This window comes from Oncorhynchus nerka, linkage group LG28 (genome assembly GCF_034236695.1).
Source record: "Oncorhynchus nerka isolate Pitt River linkage group LG28, Oner_Uvic_2.0, whole genome shotgun sequence".
Lineage (NCBI taxonomy): Eukaryota > Metazoa > Chordata > Actinopteri > Salmoniformes > Salmonidae > Oncorhynchus > Oncorhynchus nerka.
The window spans coordinates 69,247,276-69,261,668 of NC_088423.1; the positions used below are offsets into that span (position 1 = coordinate 69,247,276).

At 42.4% G+C, this 14,393-nt stretch overlaps 2 protein-coding genes across 5 annotated transcripts in view; both read right to left on the minus strand.

The window, feature by feature from the left end:
* Nucleotides 1-1,802, minus strand: part of LOC115113606 (SH2 domain-containing adapter protein F-like) — a 123,137-nt gene extending 121,335 nt beyond the window's left edge. For 2 of the 4 annotated variants that reach the window (XM_029641425.2, XM_065013050.1), the window contains exon 1: nt 1,024-1,800. In XM_029641425.2, the coding sequence (XP_029497285.1) occupies nt 1,024-1,428 (405 nt within the window). In that variant the 5' untranslated portion in view covers nt 1,429-1,800. Of the gene's footprint in view, nt 1-1,023 lie in introns of all 4 variants that reach the window. The other 2 variants (XM_029641423.2, XM_029641426.2) reach the window with 2 other exon arrangements.
* Nucleotides 1,803-3,255: 1,453 nt separating this feature from the next.
* Nucleotides 3,256-6,881, minus strand: LOC115112810 (G2/mitotic-specific cyclin-B1-like). Its single transcript, XM_029639807.2, has 10 exons — nt 6,690-6,881; nt 5,946-6,080; nt 5,425-5,553; nt 5,214-5,321; nt 4,823-5,014; nt 4,488-4,646; nt 4,166-4,402; nt 3,821-3,970; nt 3,526-3,636; nt 3,256-3,436 (listed from the first exon to the last, which is right to left on the minus strand). The coding sequence occupies exons 2-10, from the start codon at nt 6,018-6,020 to the stop codon at nt 3,323-3,325; spliced, it is 1,275 nt and encodes a 424-aa protein (XP_029495667.1). The 5' UTR covers nt 6,021-6,080; nt 6,690-6,881; the 3' UTR covers nt 3,256-3,322.
* Nucleotides 6,882-14,393: the final 7,512 nt, after the last annotated feature.

The following is a 14,393-nucleotide window of genomic DNA, read 5'->3' on the forward strand; positions in this document are numbered from 1 at the left end:
CAACGTTGTGAACATGGTGGTCGCTGGGGTTATGGTATGGGTAGGCATAAGCGACGGACAATGAACACAATTGCATTTTATCAATGGCAATTTGAATGCACAGAGATACCATGAGGTGATCCTGAGGCCCATTGTTGTGCCATTCATCCACCCATCATCACGCAAGTCAGTTAAGAACAAATTCTTATTTTCAATGACGGCCTTAGGAACAGTGGGTTAACTGCCTGTCCAGGGGTAGAATGACAGATTTTGTACCTTGTCAGGTCGGGTGATTTGAACTTGCAACCTTTCGGTTACTAGTCCAATACTCTAACCACTAGGCTACCCTGCCACCCCAGTGCACAATGTTACATAGACCTGTACACATTTCCTGGAAGCGGAAAATACTCATACATGTCACGCATTGAGCACGTTTGAGATGCTCTGGATTGACGTGTATGACAGTGTTTGTTCCAGTTCCCGCCCATATCCAGCAACTTCACACAGCCATTGAAGGGGAGTGGGACAACAATCAACAGCCTGATCAACTGGAAGGAAATGTGTTGCGCTGCAAATGGTCACACCGGATACTAACTGGTTTTCTGATCCATGCCCCTGCTTTTTAAAAGCAATCTGTATTCCCAGTCATGTGAAATCCATAGATTAGGACAAATTCATTTATTTCAATTAACCGATGAACTCAGTAAAATCGTTCATTGTTGCATGTCGCACTTGTATTTTTGTTCAGTGTAGTCCTGCCGGTTTCAATGATCCATTCCCTGTTTGAGTAAGTCCTGACATGACGGAACATGATCTGATCTAACACTTTCAATTTTAACCAATGCGTTTGAATAGTGAAAATGTAAATGCCCACATTACATGACTATTGAACCATCTCTTTAAATTGAACCTAGGTGGATAAATTGTAATTTAGACTTCTTCAATTTTTTTGTAGGCTATGACGGAACATATGCTACAATGTTACTGGTGTTGGATATTGGAGGGGTAGGCTAAAGGCAAAAATACATTTTTAAAAAAACGTACCTTTTCTTTATTCTCATTTTCAGGAGGCGGTGACGTGGGAGATTTAACGTTCCCAACAGCAACAGCTTGGGCAACGATACCGCTGCCCGGAGCAGAGTTGCTTTTCTCGATTGTTTCCACCTTTATAAGCCGGTGCTTTGGTGACACATACTTTATGTCCGGTGACCCCCCACAGCCCAGACCAGTTCCAAACGAAATATTTCCTCCCGTGTACGGATCTTCGAAGTCCAGTTCCTTTTGTAGTTTGTAAGCAGCAAGAATGTCCGGCTGTGCGGGGCTTGGATGTTGGTAGCCGGGCGTACCAGTCACAGCGGCGTGACAATGTCTGTAGTCCGGTTTCGGGGGCGCCGGAGGTGGTGCTTTGGTAGTTTTGAATCCTAGGTGTTCCCTGAACCATCTGGCCATGCTGCCAGTGCATTGCTCACAAGTCTATATAAATATTTCGTTTCACCTTCCTGACAATAACCTCTTTTCCTGAGCGTTGTATTTCTATAGGTCACCTCGACTGGCTTCTGAAATGTTTCTACAGCTCCTACTCTGTCCGTGGATACTGCGCTGACCAAGAGAACACAGCCACATGTACTTTCTGAGCTCCCGCAACTCTGACACTTTCACTCTGACAGCAGAGCGCTCTTGGCTGTGGCGAGTCCTCTCCGCAACATGGGAGAGCGCTTTTGCAAGCGTGGGATACGTTTCCCTGTCCTCATACCTGAGAACATTCACTGCCACCTACCGGACTGATTTGAATTTAGCCTACTAAATGCTTGGTTTTACTTGTAATATCCGTGAGGTCGTGACATTGTCCTTGTTTGTTTCTTAATAGTATGCTGCAGCTGTTGTAGTGGACAATTTAGTCAAATGTCCGAGCCACTAACATGTGGGATTACAAAATGTTTAAAAACGCGTGCATAACGGCTATTTAGTGGTAGACCTTGGTTAGGTGTTTTGCCCATTTAAAAGCAACAGAGAAAAAAAATCCACAGGCAGACCTGATTACTGTAGCATATAATTGTTCCAAGGTGCAAACCGTGAACATACCAAGAACTCCATACCCGTGCTTTCCTATTTCCTGGTCACCTGTGTGCATATACATGTGAAAGTGACCCATCATACAGTGCCAACTAGTGTACAAATGAAGTGCAATACAATGACAAACTGTAGACTACAACCTCAAGACCAAAAAAGTTCCTTCAATGATTAATGTGGATGAGAATGTGAAGTACAGGGAGGCTGCCTTCAGTACCATGGGAGTTCCTTGTCCCTCTACATCCCCATGTGTATATGCAAGACCAAGGATTGTTCAATTACAGTACAGTTGGACTGAAGGGTAAAATGCCCTACTCATGCAAACTGCTTTCACCTCCAGATGGCCATTGAAGCCTGATCTGATTGCATTGCAAATTACCAGTGAGGAGAAAGAAGTTAATGCAGGCACTACAGTCCCGCCACAAATCCCTCCCCTACAGCAACATTTATCTAGACTAGAGTACTGGGCTATACTCCCACAAACAGAGGGGAAATTCTAATTAATATCTATAAGATCCAGTATTTAATGAAAACTGAAACTCCTAAACTATCACACTGTTTGGAAATTGCATTCTGTGTACACTTGTCTGGAAACTGCATCGCTTAAGGATCACTACCTCACTTTCCAACCAATGTGGAATAATTGAGGAGCAGACTGAAGTATAGGGGCAATTCAGCATTACTTGGAGGACAATGGAACTGCATCACCACAAAACAGGCAGAGAGATCACTTTCTAAGTCTCCGAGGTCTGCTGCCCCATCAGAGGGACCTTGAGATCATGTGGTAAACTAATTGACTTTACAATCAGAGAGCAGACAAGTCTCATTTCCTTTAGATAGTGACGCATCACAGCTACAGCCCACATTAGCAGAAGCAGTGTTTTTTTATGACGCAATATTTAATAACTCCACACCCCCAGGCAAGGAGCACAATGTGCAGCTAGGAGTTTAACCCTGAAAAGGCCCCTGGGAGAGGTAGCAGCACCATGCACTGAATATAGATTCTTGCATTTTCCCCTTTGCTGAAATCTTGCCATACACTTTGAAGGCGGGTGGAGTAATTCCTTTTATCCCATCCGTTTCACTTTGATCACTTGTTTTTAGTTAACCCACCCATGCACGAGTCTGCTGTGGATGCCAATGTGGTGCTTACCATGACAACATATCACATACATTAATCTTGCTTTTTAAAATCAAGACAAGCCATTGAAAAGTAAATATTTATTTAAAAATGGTTTATAAAGTGCTAAAAACACAGGGTAAATCAATCGTGTCAACAGTGAGAGTTGGACAGTTTGTTAATGTAGGCGTAAGCCCTGGTAGATGTCAGCTCTGGGAGACAGCTGACCCTGAGTAGCTTGACATGGTCATACTTCTGCTTGATTGACTGGAGAAAAAAAGAAGTTTCAGTTAAACATTGCCGTGTGGCCCTACAGTACATCACTGGGCTAGAAGTCATCTAAAGGCTGGGCTCACCAACTGCTTCATGCTGCCATCACTCAAGCGCTCCAGCATCTTGGCAATGCATTGCATCACAGGTAGCAGAGAGACCTCTGTGTAGCCTGTGTAGTGCTGTAGGGCTGGGGTCTATGGAGCAAACGTTAAGTATCAATTCAGTGACAACAGAACAGTGTTGAAGTTGACACACATCACTTCATAACTGTAGATTTATCAGGAATCCTAAGCCAAAGAAATCTAAAGGATTATGGGTTAGAAGTGTCTAGTTTCATACACTTCCCATAAGTCAAAGTATTCATTGCTCATAACTGACCCATTCATAACCAGCAGAATCATGAAGGATCCGGGATGATAAAGCAAGAGCTGCTGCAGCGGTCAGGGATGGTGGATGGTGAACTGAGGCATAGTCCAGAAGGGTCAGCTCCAGCAGGTATTTAGCCAGCCCATAACCAACAGGCTGAAGCTAGAAGATAAATGTACTGGCATGCAATATCATGTTGCCATGTGGCTCTGAACCAATGGTCACTTAAATAGCTGGTCAGCAAGTACAATTAAGGAATAAACAAAAAGGTTGTCAGCACAGCATGAAGCAAATTGGGTGAGTTTGCGTCAGGAGAGCTAAACAATGTGTATTAGATTTTCAAATTCAAAAACTCACCTTCCCAACCTTGGAAGCTCTCCTTAGAAAGTGAACCGGTGGTGGTCGTCCCAGTTCATAGTTCAAGGCTTTCAGAATGGTAACTTCCATCAAGCGTATCTCAGCACAGGAGTAGGTGAAGTCTGTTATATGGGCAAAGTCCTTCACCACGGGAGGAGCGATTTCCTCGTACTTGGAAGCGATGAGCATCGCAGTGACACCAACCAGTTGCAGAGACTTCTTTGGCACTGGATAGTCCTGAGCAAAAGAGAAAACGATGGATTAAAAAAATAAACACATAAAGTCAAATGTATCCGACCATCAGAGGAAAAACAAGCCATACCTGGAGAAAGCGGTCGATGATCCCAACAGTCATGTAGAGGGTCTCCTGGTGCAGTCTGAACTGCTTCTGGACCTGTACCAGCCAGTCAACTAGAATACTCCGCATGCTCCCAGTCACATCACAACCCTCCAGATGACATGGTTTTATAGCCATGGCAACCTGTCACACAGTAAGAGAGGGGTCTGTGGCGAGACACAGGATCTTGACTAATAATGGTTAATGTAGTGAAAAAGGGAAACCGGTGTTGCCTCTTTGACAACCCAAATAAAATAAAGTCACATGAAATTGAATTAGGCTCAGAACAAACGAGAGATAGTTGAAATTAGTCCCAAAACCTCCAGGTTCCTTAGATGAGCGTAAATGTCCTTCACATAGTCACTGCACAGCAAGGAGTCACCCGCGTCTGCGGAGTCCACATCTGGGATGTTGAGCAGGGCATGTGAGAAGGCCCGTGGCACATTGAGCCCCTCGTCCCGAGTGGCCTCTTGGCTCGGAGGCTGCTCAGGGGCAGTTGCAATGGGCTTGGCCTAAAGAACAACATGATATAGAGAAGTGGATGGAATTCTCTGTGAAGCTGAACTACAGACAACGAGTGCACAACATCCATGACGAGATGACAACTCAGATTTTAGCATATTAGATTAACATGAGACATTTACATAGAGTAGTGATGTATATCTAACTACAGCCAAGCCCGGCTTCAACCTTCTCTCCTTAAAATCTCACCTGTCTGACCAGATCACAGTTGCCAGCCCCAGTGTTCTCCTTTGAAATAACATGGACTCTTTCAGTGGCGCTCTGCTTACATTGAGCTGGTTTGACGGGAACAGACGTCTGTTTCTCAGGAAAATAAAACGCAGATAATTATTCAAACGTTGTACCAAAAACTGAACCACACCGTAATTAAAATGTATTAATTGAAAAAATTTAAATTTACATTTGTTTTAATCCCTTTGGCGTTGTTCAGTTTGCTTGCTACATTTCCTAAAGGCACCCTGGACCTCAGGCCATATGAGGTGGCAGGTTTTCCTGGTAAGGAAACATTCTCCTCTGACTTGGTCTGGACCTTCAATTCAACATTTAAAAGCACAATTATGAGTTTGTCCAACAGTAGCCCATCACTTGTTTTAAAGTATATTTACAAATACTAAAATAGCAATGTATATTTTGGGTTAATACATGAAAGACGAGGCATTCATAATATTATTAAATTACCCAATGGGCATAAATTAAGTGAAATGTCTACTGAACAGAAGGAAATATCCTAGCTCTTGAGAACCTAAGGCCATACACAAGGGATAGAAATATCCCAGAGTGTGCCTTCACAGTAGCCAAATAAGAATGGTTGATTACCTCAAGATGAGACAGCCACATGACAAATTACAACATTCTTGTACCCCAGTAAAACAAATGACATATGGTTAGGCTAATAGTGAACTATCAAAGCATCAGTCATACCTTTACATTTGGAACTGCACATGTCTCCTGATTGGTCTCTTTCACAGGCAATTTGGACCTCAAGTTGTAAGGCATTGAGACAGGTTTTGCAGTAATAATGGTCTCTTCTGGCCTTGCTTTTCAGGTTAGGGCCACCTATAACAGATCTATAGAATATTTATCCTTCTTCAGAACATAAAATACACTGTACCAGCCCATCAACAAAGTAGATGGAAACCCATAGGCTAATTTATCACTGACCTGTACTCAGGGGTAGACATAACGATATATAGTAAATCTGTCTCCATCCATTTAGTACAATGTTATGCATTTGCAACACGTGTGACATGTCACAAATTCCAATTTGTAGGGCTTAACATTAGCTAGGTGGCCAACACTAATGTTAGCTAGGTTATGAGTTAGGTTTAGGGTTAGTTAACATGCCAAGTAGTTGCAAAGTATCTAAATAGCAGTTCAAAGTTGCTAATTAACTAAAATGTTAAAGTTGTCTGATGAGATTTGAACACACAACCTTTGGGTTGCTAGACATTCCCACAAACCCTCCTTACAATTTTGCCTTACGTAAGCTTGTCTTATGGAGCCATAACAAAATGTAACATATAATAAATAGTGTCCCAGATTTACGTTTACTATGGTACGTCTAGTCTATGACAGCAGGCAGCAAACACTAGTAGCAAACTTTGCACTGGCAGTAGCCTACTGCAGCCAAATATATGTATCCATAAATCATTGACAGTAGCTTACATGCGTTATTCTAGAAGCCACAAGGAACAATAACCCGCAAAAGAACAGAGAGCGCTGGGGTTCAACTTCACTGAGATTCAGTGACATTTACAGCTGCCATGTAGTGCGTTCACAGCAACAGCTGTGTTCAATGACATTGATTAGAAATTAGACTCATGCTGTGTTCATGTAACCACATACGACTGGGAAAGATCCAATAGAACGGCCCTCCAACTGGTAATTACTAGTTGGAAACTTCTATATAATCCTCATGCCGCGCTTAAGTACCAGTCGGAATGTTTTACTTGCTTACTGGTTGTAGTTATACACGTGACGTGCAAGTCAGAAATATAGTTTTTCTAGTTCGGACTAGCACATGAACGTGGCATGAGCGCCCACTTCTCCCATATGCTCACCTCTGACATAACCTATATCAAGGAAATTACCGCGATTATATAATTTTTGGCAGTTAAATGCAAAAACAAAACATTATTTATAAAAGGCAATCTATAAAAAAATATATGTTAACACTCATTTATTTACAAGCATGATAGCTGTACTTTCAGTTTTCTGGTTTATGCAGCTGGTTGGCCATTAGCCAATTGACGTTTCTCAATGAGTTCAAAACACGCGAATCATTTACGACGTCACAACTGGTAAATTTCCAACTCCTACTTCTTTCCGAATGCAGCATAAATCCATAATTTAAAAAACAATTATCTAGGGCTAGGCTACTTCAACTGCGCTTGGACAAGCGTCTTTTGACATCAGATATTTTTCAGAGCTGATCTGATTGGTCAAATTTGGCAAATTAGTGAAAAAATATCAGAGAATTGGGCTGCCTGTCTAAACGCAGCCTTCTAGCTTTACACACAGGACCAGATGACTGAACGGCATGTAGGACAAATTCCCGTTGCCCCTGACCTCTGGGCCCCCGACCCATCATAATATAGTGGGCTAGTTTATGAAAATTAGATCATTAATATGATTCACAGTTTCATAGAGTATATTTGAGTAGTTCAGAGATATTTTCAGAGACCCCCTATAAATCTTTAAAAACATGTTTTTGATTGCCCTATAACTTCTACCACTGTTCTTTTGAATTAGTCATTGGTTCCCTATAACACTTGAAATGTGTTATGAATGGGTTTGCATTTAGATGTTTTATTTTATGTTTATGCTTTTGTTCTTAAGCTCCTCTATGAAGCCCCAGTGTTCACACAGATGTGAAGGTAAGTGGTCGGAGAAGTCAGAGGGAGATTACAGTACAGAGCCTGCTTTATATTGATAGGCTTCATATCTCCTGCTACGAGAACACACAGGCATGCAGGCATGCATACACACACACACACACACACACACACACACACACGCTGAATATCAGACTGTTTTCCTACCTACAGTACCTTGGGTATTGTCGCTGGCATTTCAGTTTCAAGTCATGCAACAACAACATACTCTCATTTAGCAAACTGAGCTCTTTGAGAAACGGGTAAACACTGCAGCCTGCAAATCTCACTCCACCCTCCACTGGTCTGACTGCATTCATACAAACAAAAAAATGAGTACTGGGTCAAGTAAGGCACTGGCCACCAATATCTACAACTGCTAAGCCTACCCAGAGGCCACGGGATCTGTAACCAGCTTTAATGATGTAATACAGTAATGTAAGCTGCTTAGCAGATGCTTTTATCCAAAGTAACTTACTGTGCAATGAGAACTTACATGTGTAGTATGTGTTTGTGGTCCCAGTGGGATTTGAACCCATGACATCTGCATAGCTAGCACCCCACTCTAAACATCAGTCATAAAGGCAGCGTATGGACAGTCTATATTCTCCAGCTGTCCATATTCTCCATATTCTCTGTACAAAGTCTGCCTCATCAGTCAAGTCAGGCGACTGAGGCTATGAATATAAACATGATATAAACCTGTGGTTCCAACTTCCAACCTAGCACAGCATACATACAGAGGTAAGAGTGTCATACGGGCGGCAGGTAGCCTAGTGGTTAGAGCTTTGGACCAGTAACCGAAAGGTTGCTAGATTGAATCCCTGAGCTGACAAGGTACAAATCTGTCATTCTGCCCCTGAACAAGGTAGTTAACCCACTGTTCCTAGGCCATAATTGAAAATAAGAATTTGTTCTTAACTGACTTGCCTAGTTAAATAAAGGTAAAATCAATTTTTAAATTCTCTTTGTCCACTGTTTCCCCAGTAAAGCATCAATATTGCAATGCAGCTCTGCTCTAGTGCAGTTCATGTCTCTTATTTGATCCCGCTGCAGGCGGACAGGTCCCCCACGTCCGCTTTCGCTGTTTGATTGCATTGCTTTGTTTGCTATCCCATTCCTGTCAATCAACATGGAGACCAGATAAACACAGACCATCACAAGCCAAGGGCAGAGGCAGGTGGCTCCAGCAGTTCATTCAACATCACAGTGGCTGTCACCTGTGGTCACTAGTTCCATAGAGCCACCTAGCAGGTGAGATGAAATGCAGTATTAATGTTTCCTGTTCCGTGAGGGCGGACAGGGATAGATTACTACTCTGATTCATGTGTTGTTCTCTGCCTGGTCCCAGCTGTACATAGGTATGAGGAATGAGATAAGAGTATATTCATATATAGTTTATTATGGAGTCATCTCAGATGTGTTCTATATGCAATGAAAACAGGTGTTGCTTGGCTTGACCTCCTTCTTGTGAAAGTCCTTATGTTCCTAATGTGAAATAATGGTATCGAATCGAATTGTCTGTAGCTTGAGTGTTATTCCACTAGTTAGTCAGTCTTTCTTTGTTCTCAATGTGTACTCTGTTTTCATGGGGCCACATCACAGTGCCAATGCATTATTTTAGGACCGTCTGTGATGCAGAACGTTCTGACCCAATGACTCATGGCAGGGCCCGCGATGTCCGTCTCTCAATTCTCCTCTCAGCCCGGTTAGTCTTTTATCCCATTTGACCTGATGGCTTATTCACATTTATGAAGGCCAGCTGGGTAATGGGGGTCTATATTTAGATACTGCTCTGATTATGGTTATTGATCATGTTCTCACCATTATCTGTGAGGTTCAATATGATCCAGAGGCAACAATGTTCTAATGACAAAATCCTCTCCCATCTTCAATAAGGCTCCTCTCTTGAAGATTTGCGTGAGAAATCTCCCTCACAGTCAAATATTATTCCTGAGCCTCTCTGCAATCTAAAATGCTTCAGATGTTTGCTTTTTGAAGCGATAATCCCATATGATAGACCTAAATAGAACACTAGGACTACCTGCTGGGATGGCCTACTTTTTCTTAGGGGAATTAGGGTGCTTCTCAAACACCCTCAAAAATAATATAGGCCCTATCATATGAAAGGAGTACAGATCATAAAACAGTGTTACTTTAAGGTAGAATCCACAGGGTGACTCACTTAGGGGGGGTGGCTCTCCACTTGCTTGTGTGACGTTGTGAAGTTTTGACTCTCCCTCTGCGGAAGCTCATTCCCCCCCCAAGCATCACTCTAAGTTCTGGTTTTGTCTTATGATCAAAATTGCATCTCATTGGTAGTTGGTGCTGAATAAACAAGCAAACAGGCTCTATCTCTTTCTCTCTTTGCTCTCTCTGTCACTGACTCGCTCGCTCACTCACCCACCCACCCACTCTCTCTCAATTCAATTAAATTCAATTTAATTCAATGGGCTTTATTGGCATGGGAAACACGTTTACATTGCCAATGCCATTGAAATGGATATACAAAAGTGCAATAAACAATACAAAGTGAATAGTAAATATTACACTCACACAAGTACCAAACGAATAAAGACATTTCAAATGTCATATTATGTTTACATACAGTGTTGTAGCAATGTGCAAATAGTTAAAGTACAGATGGGTTGTATTTAGAATGGTGTTTGTTCTTCACTGGTTGCCCTTTTCTTGTGGCAACAGGTCACAAATCTTGCTGCTGTGATTGCACACTGTGGTATTTCACCCAAAAGGAGTTTATCAATATTTATCAAGATATGGGAGTTTATCAATAATATTATCAATATTTATCAATATCAAAATCCAAACTTGGATTTGTTTTCACATTTTTTGTGGGTCTGTGTAATCTGAGGGATTGTGTATCTAAAATGGTCATACATTTGGCAGGAGGTTAGGAAGTGCAGCTCAGTTTCCACCTCATTTTGCGGGCAGTGTGCACATAGCCTGTCTTCTCTCGAGAGCCAGGCAACCTTTCTCAATAGCAAGGCTATGCTCACTGGGTCTGGACATAGTCAAACGCTTTCCTTCATTTTGTGTCAGTCACAGAGGTCAGGTATTCTGCCACCGTGTATTCTCTGTCTAAAAGCATTATAGTTTGCTCAGTTTATTTTTTATTCTTTCCAATGTGTCACGGTAATTATATTTATTTTTTCTCATGATTTGGTTGGGTCTATTTGTGTTGCTGTCCTGGGGCTCTGTGGGGTCTGTTTGTGTTTGTGAACAGAGCCCCAGGACCAGCGTGCTTAGGGGACTCTTCTCCAGGTTCATCTCTCTGTAGGTGATGGCTTTGTTATGGAAGGTTTGGGAATGCTTCCTTTTTGGTGGTTGTAGAATTTAACATCTCTTTTCTGGATTTTGATAATTAGCGGGTATCGGCCTAATTCTGGTGTTTTACATTGTACACTGAGAATACTTTTGTGAGTTCTTGGTTGGTGAGCGGACCCCGGATCTCACAACCATAAAGGGCAATGGGTTCTATAACTGATTCAAGTTTTTTTTTGCCAGATCATAATTGTTATGTCAAATTTTATGTTCCCTTTTGATGGCATAGAAGGTCCTTCTTGCCTTGTCACTCAGATCATTCACATCTTTGTGGAAGTTACCTGTGGCGCTGATGTTTAGGCCGAGCTTTCCGGGCAACTGTTCATTTGACCACTTTTTTATAGACCGAGTCACTGGTGCTTCCTGCTTTAAATTTAGCTTGTAAGCAGGAATCAGGAGGATAAAGTTGTGGTCAGATTTACCAAATGGAGGGCGAGGGAGAGCTTTGTACGCGTCTCTGTGTGTGGAGTACAGGTGATCTAGAATTTGTTTCCCTCTGGTTGCACATTTTACATGTTGATGGAAATTTGGTAGAACTAATTTAAGTTTCCCTGCATTAAAGTCTCCGGCCAATAGGAGCGCCGCCTCTGGGTGAGTGGTTTCCTGTTTGCTTATTTCATTATACAGCTGACTGAGTGCTGTCTTAGTGCCAGCATCTGTCTATGGTGGTAAATAAACAGCCACGAAAAGTATAGCTGAAAACTCTCTAGGCAAGTAGTGTGGCCTGCAATTTATCACAATGTACTCTACTTCAGGCGAGCAAAATCTAGAGACTTCCTTAGATTTTGAGCACCAGCTGTTGTTTACAAATATGCACATACCGCCCACACCTCGTATTACCGGAGTGTGCTGTTCTATCTTGCCAGTGCAGCATGTATCTCGCTAGCTGAATATCCATGTCGTCATTCAGCCACAATTCTGTGAAGCACAGGATATTACAGTTTTTGATGTCCCGATGGTAGGATATTCGTGATCGTACCTCGTCTAGTTTATTGTCCAATGATTGCACGTTGGTGAGTAGTATTGACGGGAATGGCAGCTTTCCCAGCATTCCCAACATGTTCCGGGATTCTTCCGATGGCATTGTGGAGTACACCACATCAGTCACTGGCTTTATCAATAAGTGCATCGAAGACGTCGTCCCCACAGTGACTGTACGTACATACCCCAACCAGAAGCCATGGATTACAGGCAACATTCGCACTGAGCTAAAGGGTAGAGCTGCCGCTTTCAAGGTGCGGGACTCTAACCTGGAAGCTTACACTTCTATGCTCGCTTCAAGGAAACAACACTGAGGCATGCATGAGAGCATCAGTTGTTCCGGACGACTGTGTGATCACGCTCTCCGTAGCCGACGTGAGTAAAACCTTTAAACAGGTCAACATACACAAGGCTGCGGGGCCAGACGGATTACCAGGACGTTGGTCTCCGGGCATGTGCTGACTAACTGGCAGGTGTCTTCACTGACATTTTCAACTTGGCAATGATTAAGTCTGTAATACCAACATGTTTTAAGCAGACCACCATAGTCCCTGTGCCCAAGAACACAAAGGCAACCTGCCTAAATGACTACAGACCCGTAGCACTCACGTCCGTAGCCATGAAGTGCTTTGAAAGGTTGGTAATGGCTCACATCAACACCATTATCCCAGAAACCCTAGACCCACTCCAATTGGAGTTTTGGATAGATAACTCTTCGTATGGTTGTTTGTTTAGTGTGTTCCAATTTTTCCAGAATTGATTAGATTCTATGGATTCTTCAATTACATTGAGCTGATTTCTGATGTGCTGTTCTATCTTTTTCTGTAGTGTATTTCTGTATTGTTTTAGTGATTCACCATAGTGAAGGCAAAACTCAGGTTTTTAGTTGAATAGGTTTCTAAATTTCTTTCTTAGGTTTTTGCATTTTTCATCAAACCGTTTGTCATTGTTATACATTTTCTCAGATTTGATTAGGAAGCTGAAAGGTCAAATATTCTGTTTAGGCTTTCTACTGCCAAGTTTACACATTCACTATTACAGTGAAATGTTTTGTCCAGGACGTTACCTAAAAGGGATTGAATTTGTTGTTGCCTAATTGTTTTTTGGTAGGTTTCTACACTACTTTCCTTCCATCTATAGCATTTCTTAATATTATGCAGTTCCTTTGGCTTTGATGCCTCGTGATTGAGTATTGCTCTGTACAGGTAGACTGTGATTTTGCTGTGATCTGATAGGGGTGTTAGTGGGCTGACTGTGAACGCTCTCTCTCTCTCTCTCACTCACACACACTCTCTCTCTCTCTCTCTCTCTCTTACCCTCTTTACATATCAGATGACAGCAGCAGTGTCACAGTAAAACTTCAGTCTAGTAAATTATTTAGAAGATGTCTCCCTATTGACTGATCATCGTGCCACTAGACGTGTGCCAGGCCTCTATTCTCCCAGGTACGTGGAACACAGAGGATGACATGTTACCTATTGAACCCTCCTAAGTATGTCACCCATTTCCACAGGATTCAGACAGCAACATATCTCCCCGTCAGTAGTTTCTCAGCTGTGTGGTTTACAGGCTGGCAAAGAAAATGGAGCATTGGGAAATGTGGTATCTGTATTTCTGAAGAGCTGAGATGAAAAGAACAGGGGTCCATTTGAATATAACCTGCTCCAAGAAGACCACGGCTCTTAGATGTACACATAGCATCTATCTTTGGAGAGAGAACATTGACCTGGCTTGAGTGACCTTGAATGTAACTCCTGGCTGATGCTACCATGTGTCTGTGTATTTCTGTGGGAGCTCCTGATGCAGCTGTTAATAACATGATGGTTCAAAGCCCTGCCTCCCCACTCAGCCTGACAGAGTCTATAGCCACTGACAAATGAAAGTTTACAGGCAGCTCAGATCTCTCTCTCTCCTGTATTGTTCCGCCTCCTTGCTCGTCCTCTAATGTACAGCTGATATGCATCACCATATTTACACACCATACGGGGGTCACAGCCCTGCTCGTCTCTTTGAACCTGCTAATGGACTAGCTAGCTTTGCATAATCTCCATCACTTGTTTTTTACTCTCTCTCTCTCTCCCGTGCTCATATCAACAAAATTATCATTATGTCGGTCATGCCCCACCTTGAGCACAATTTAATTTATTCAGAAACATAATTATCAAAGTCAGAA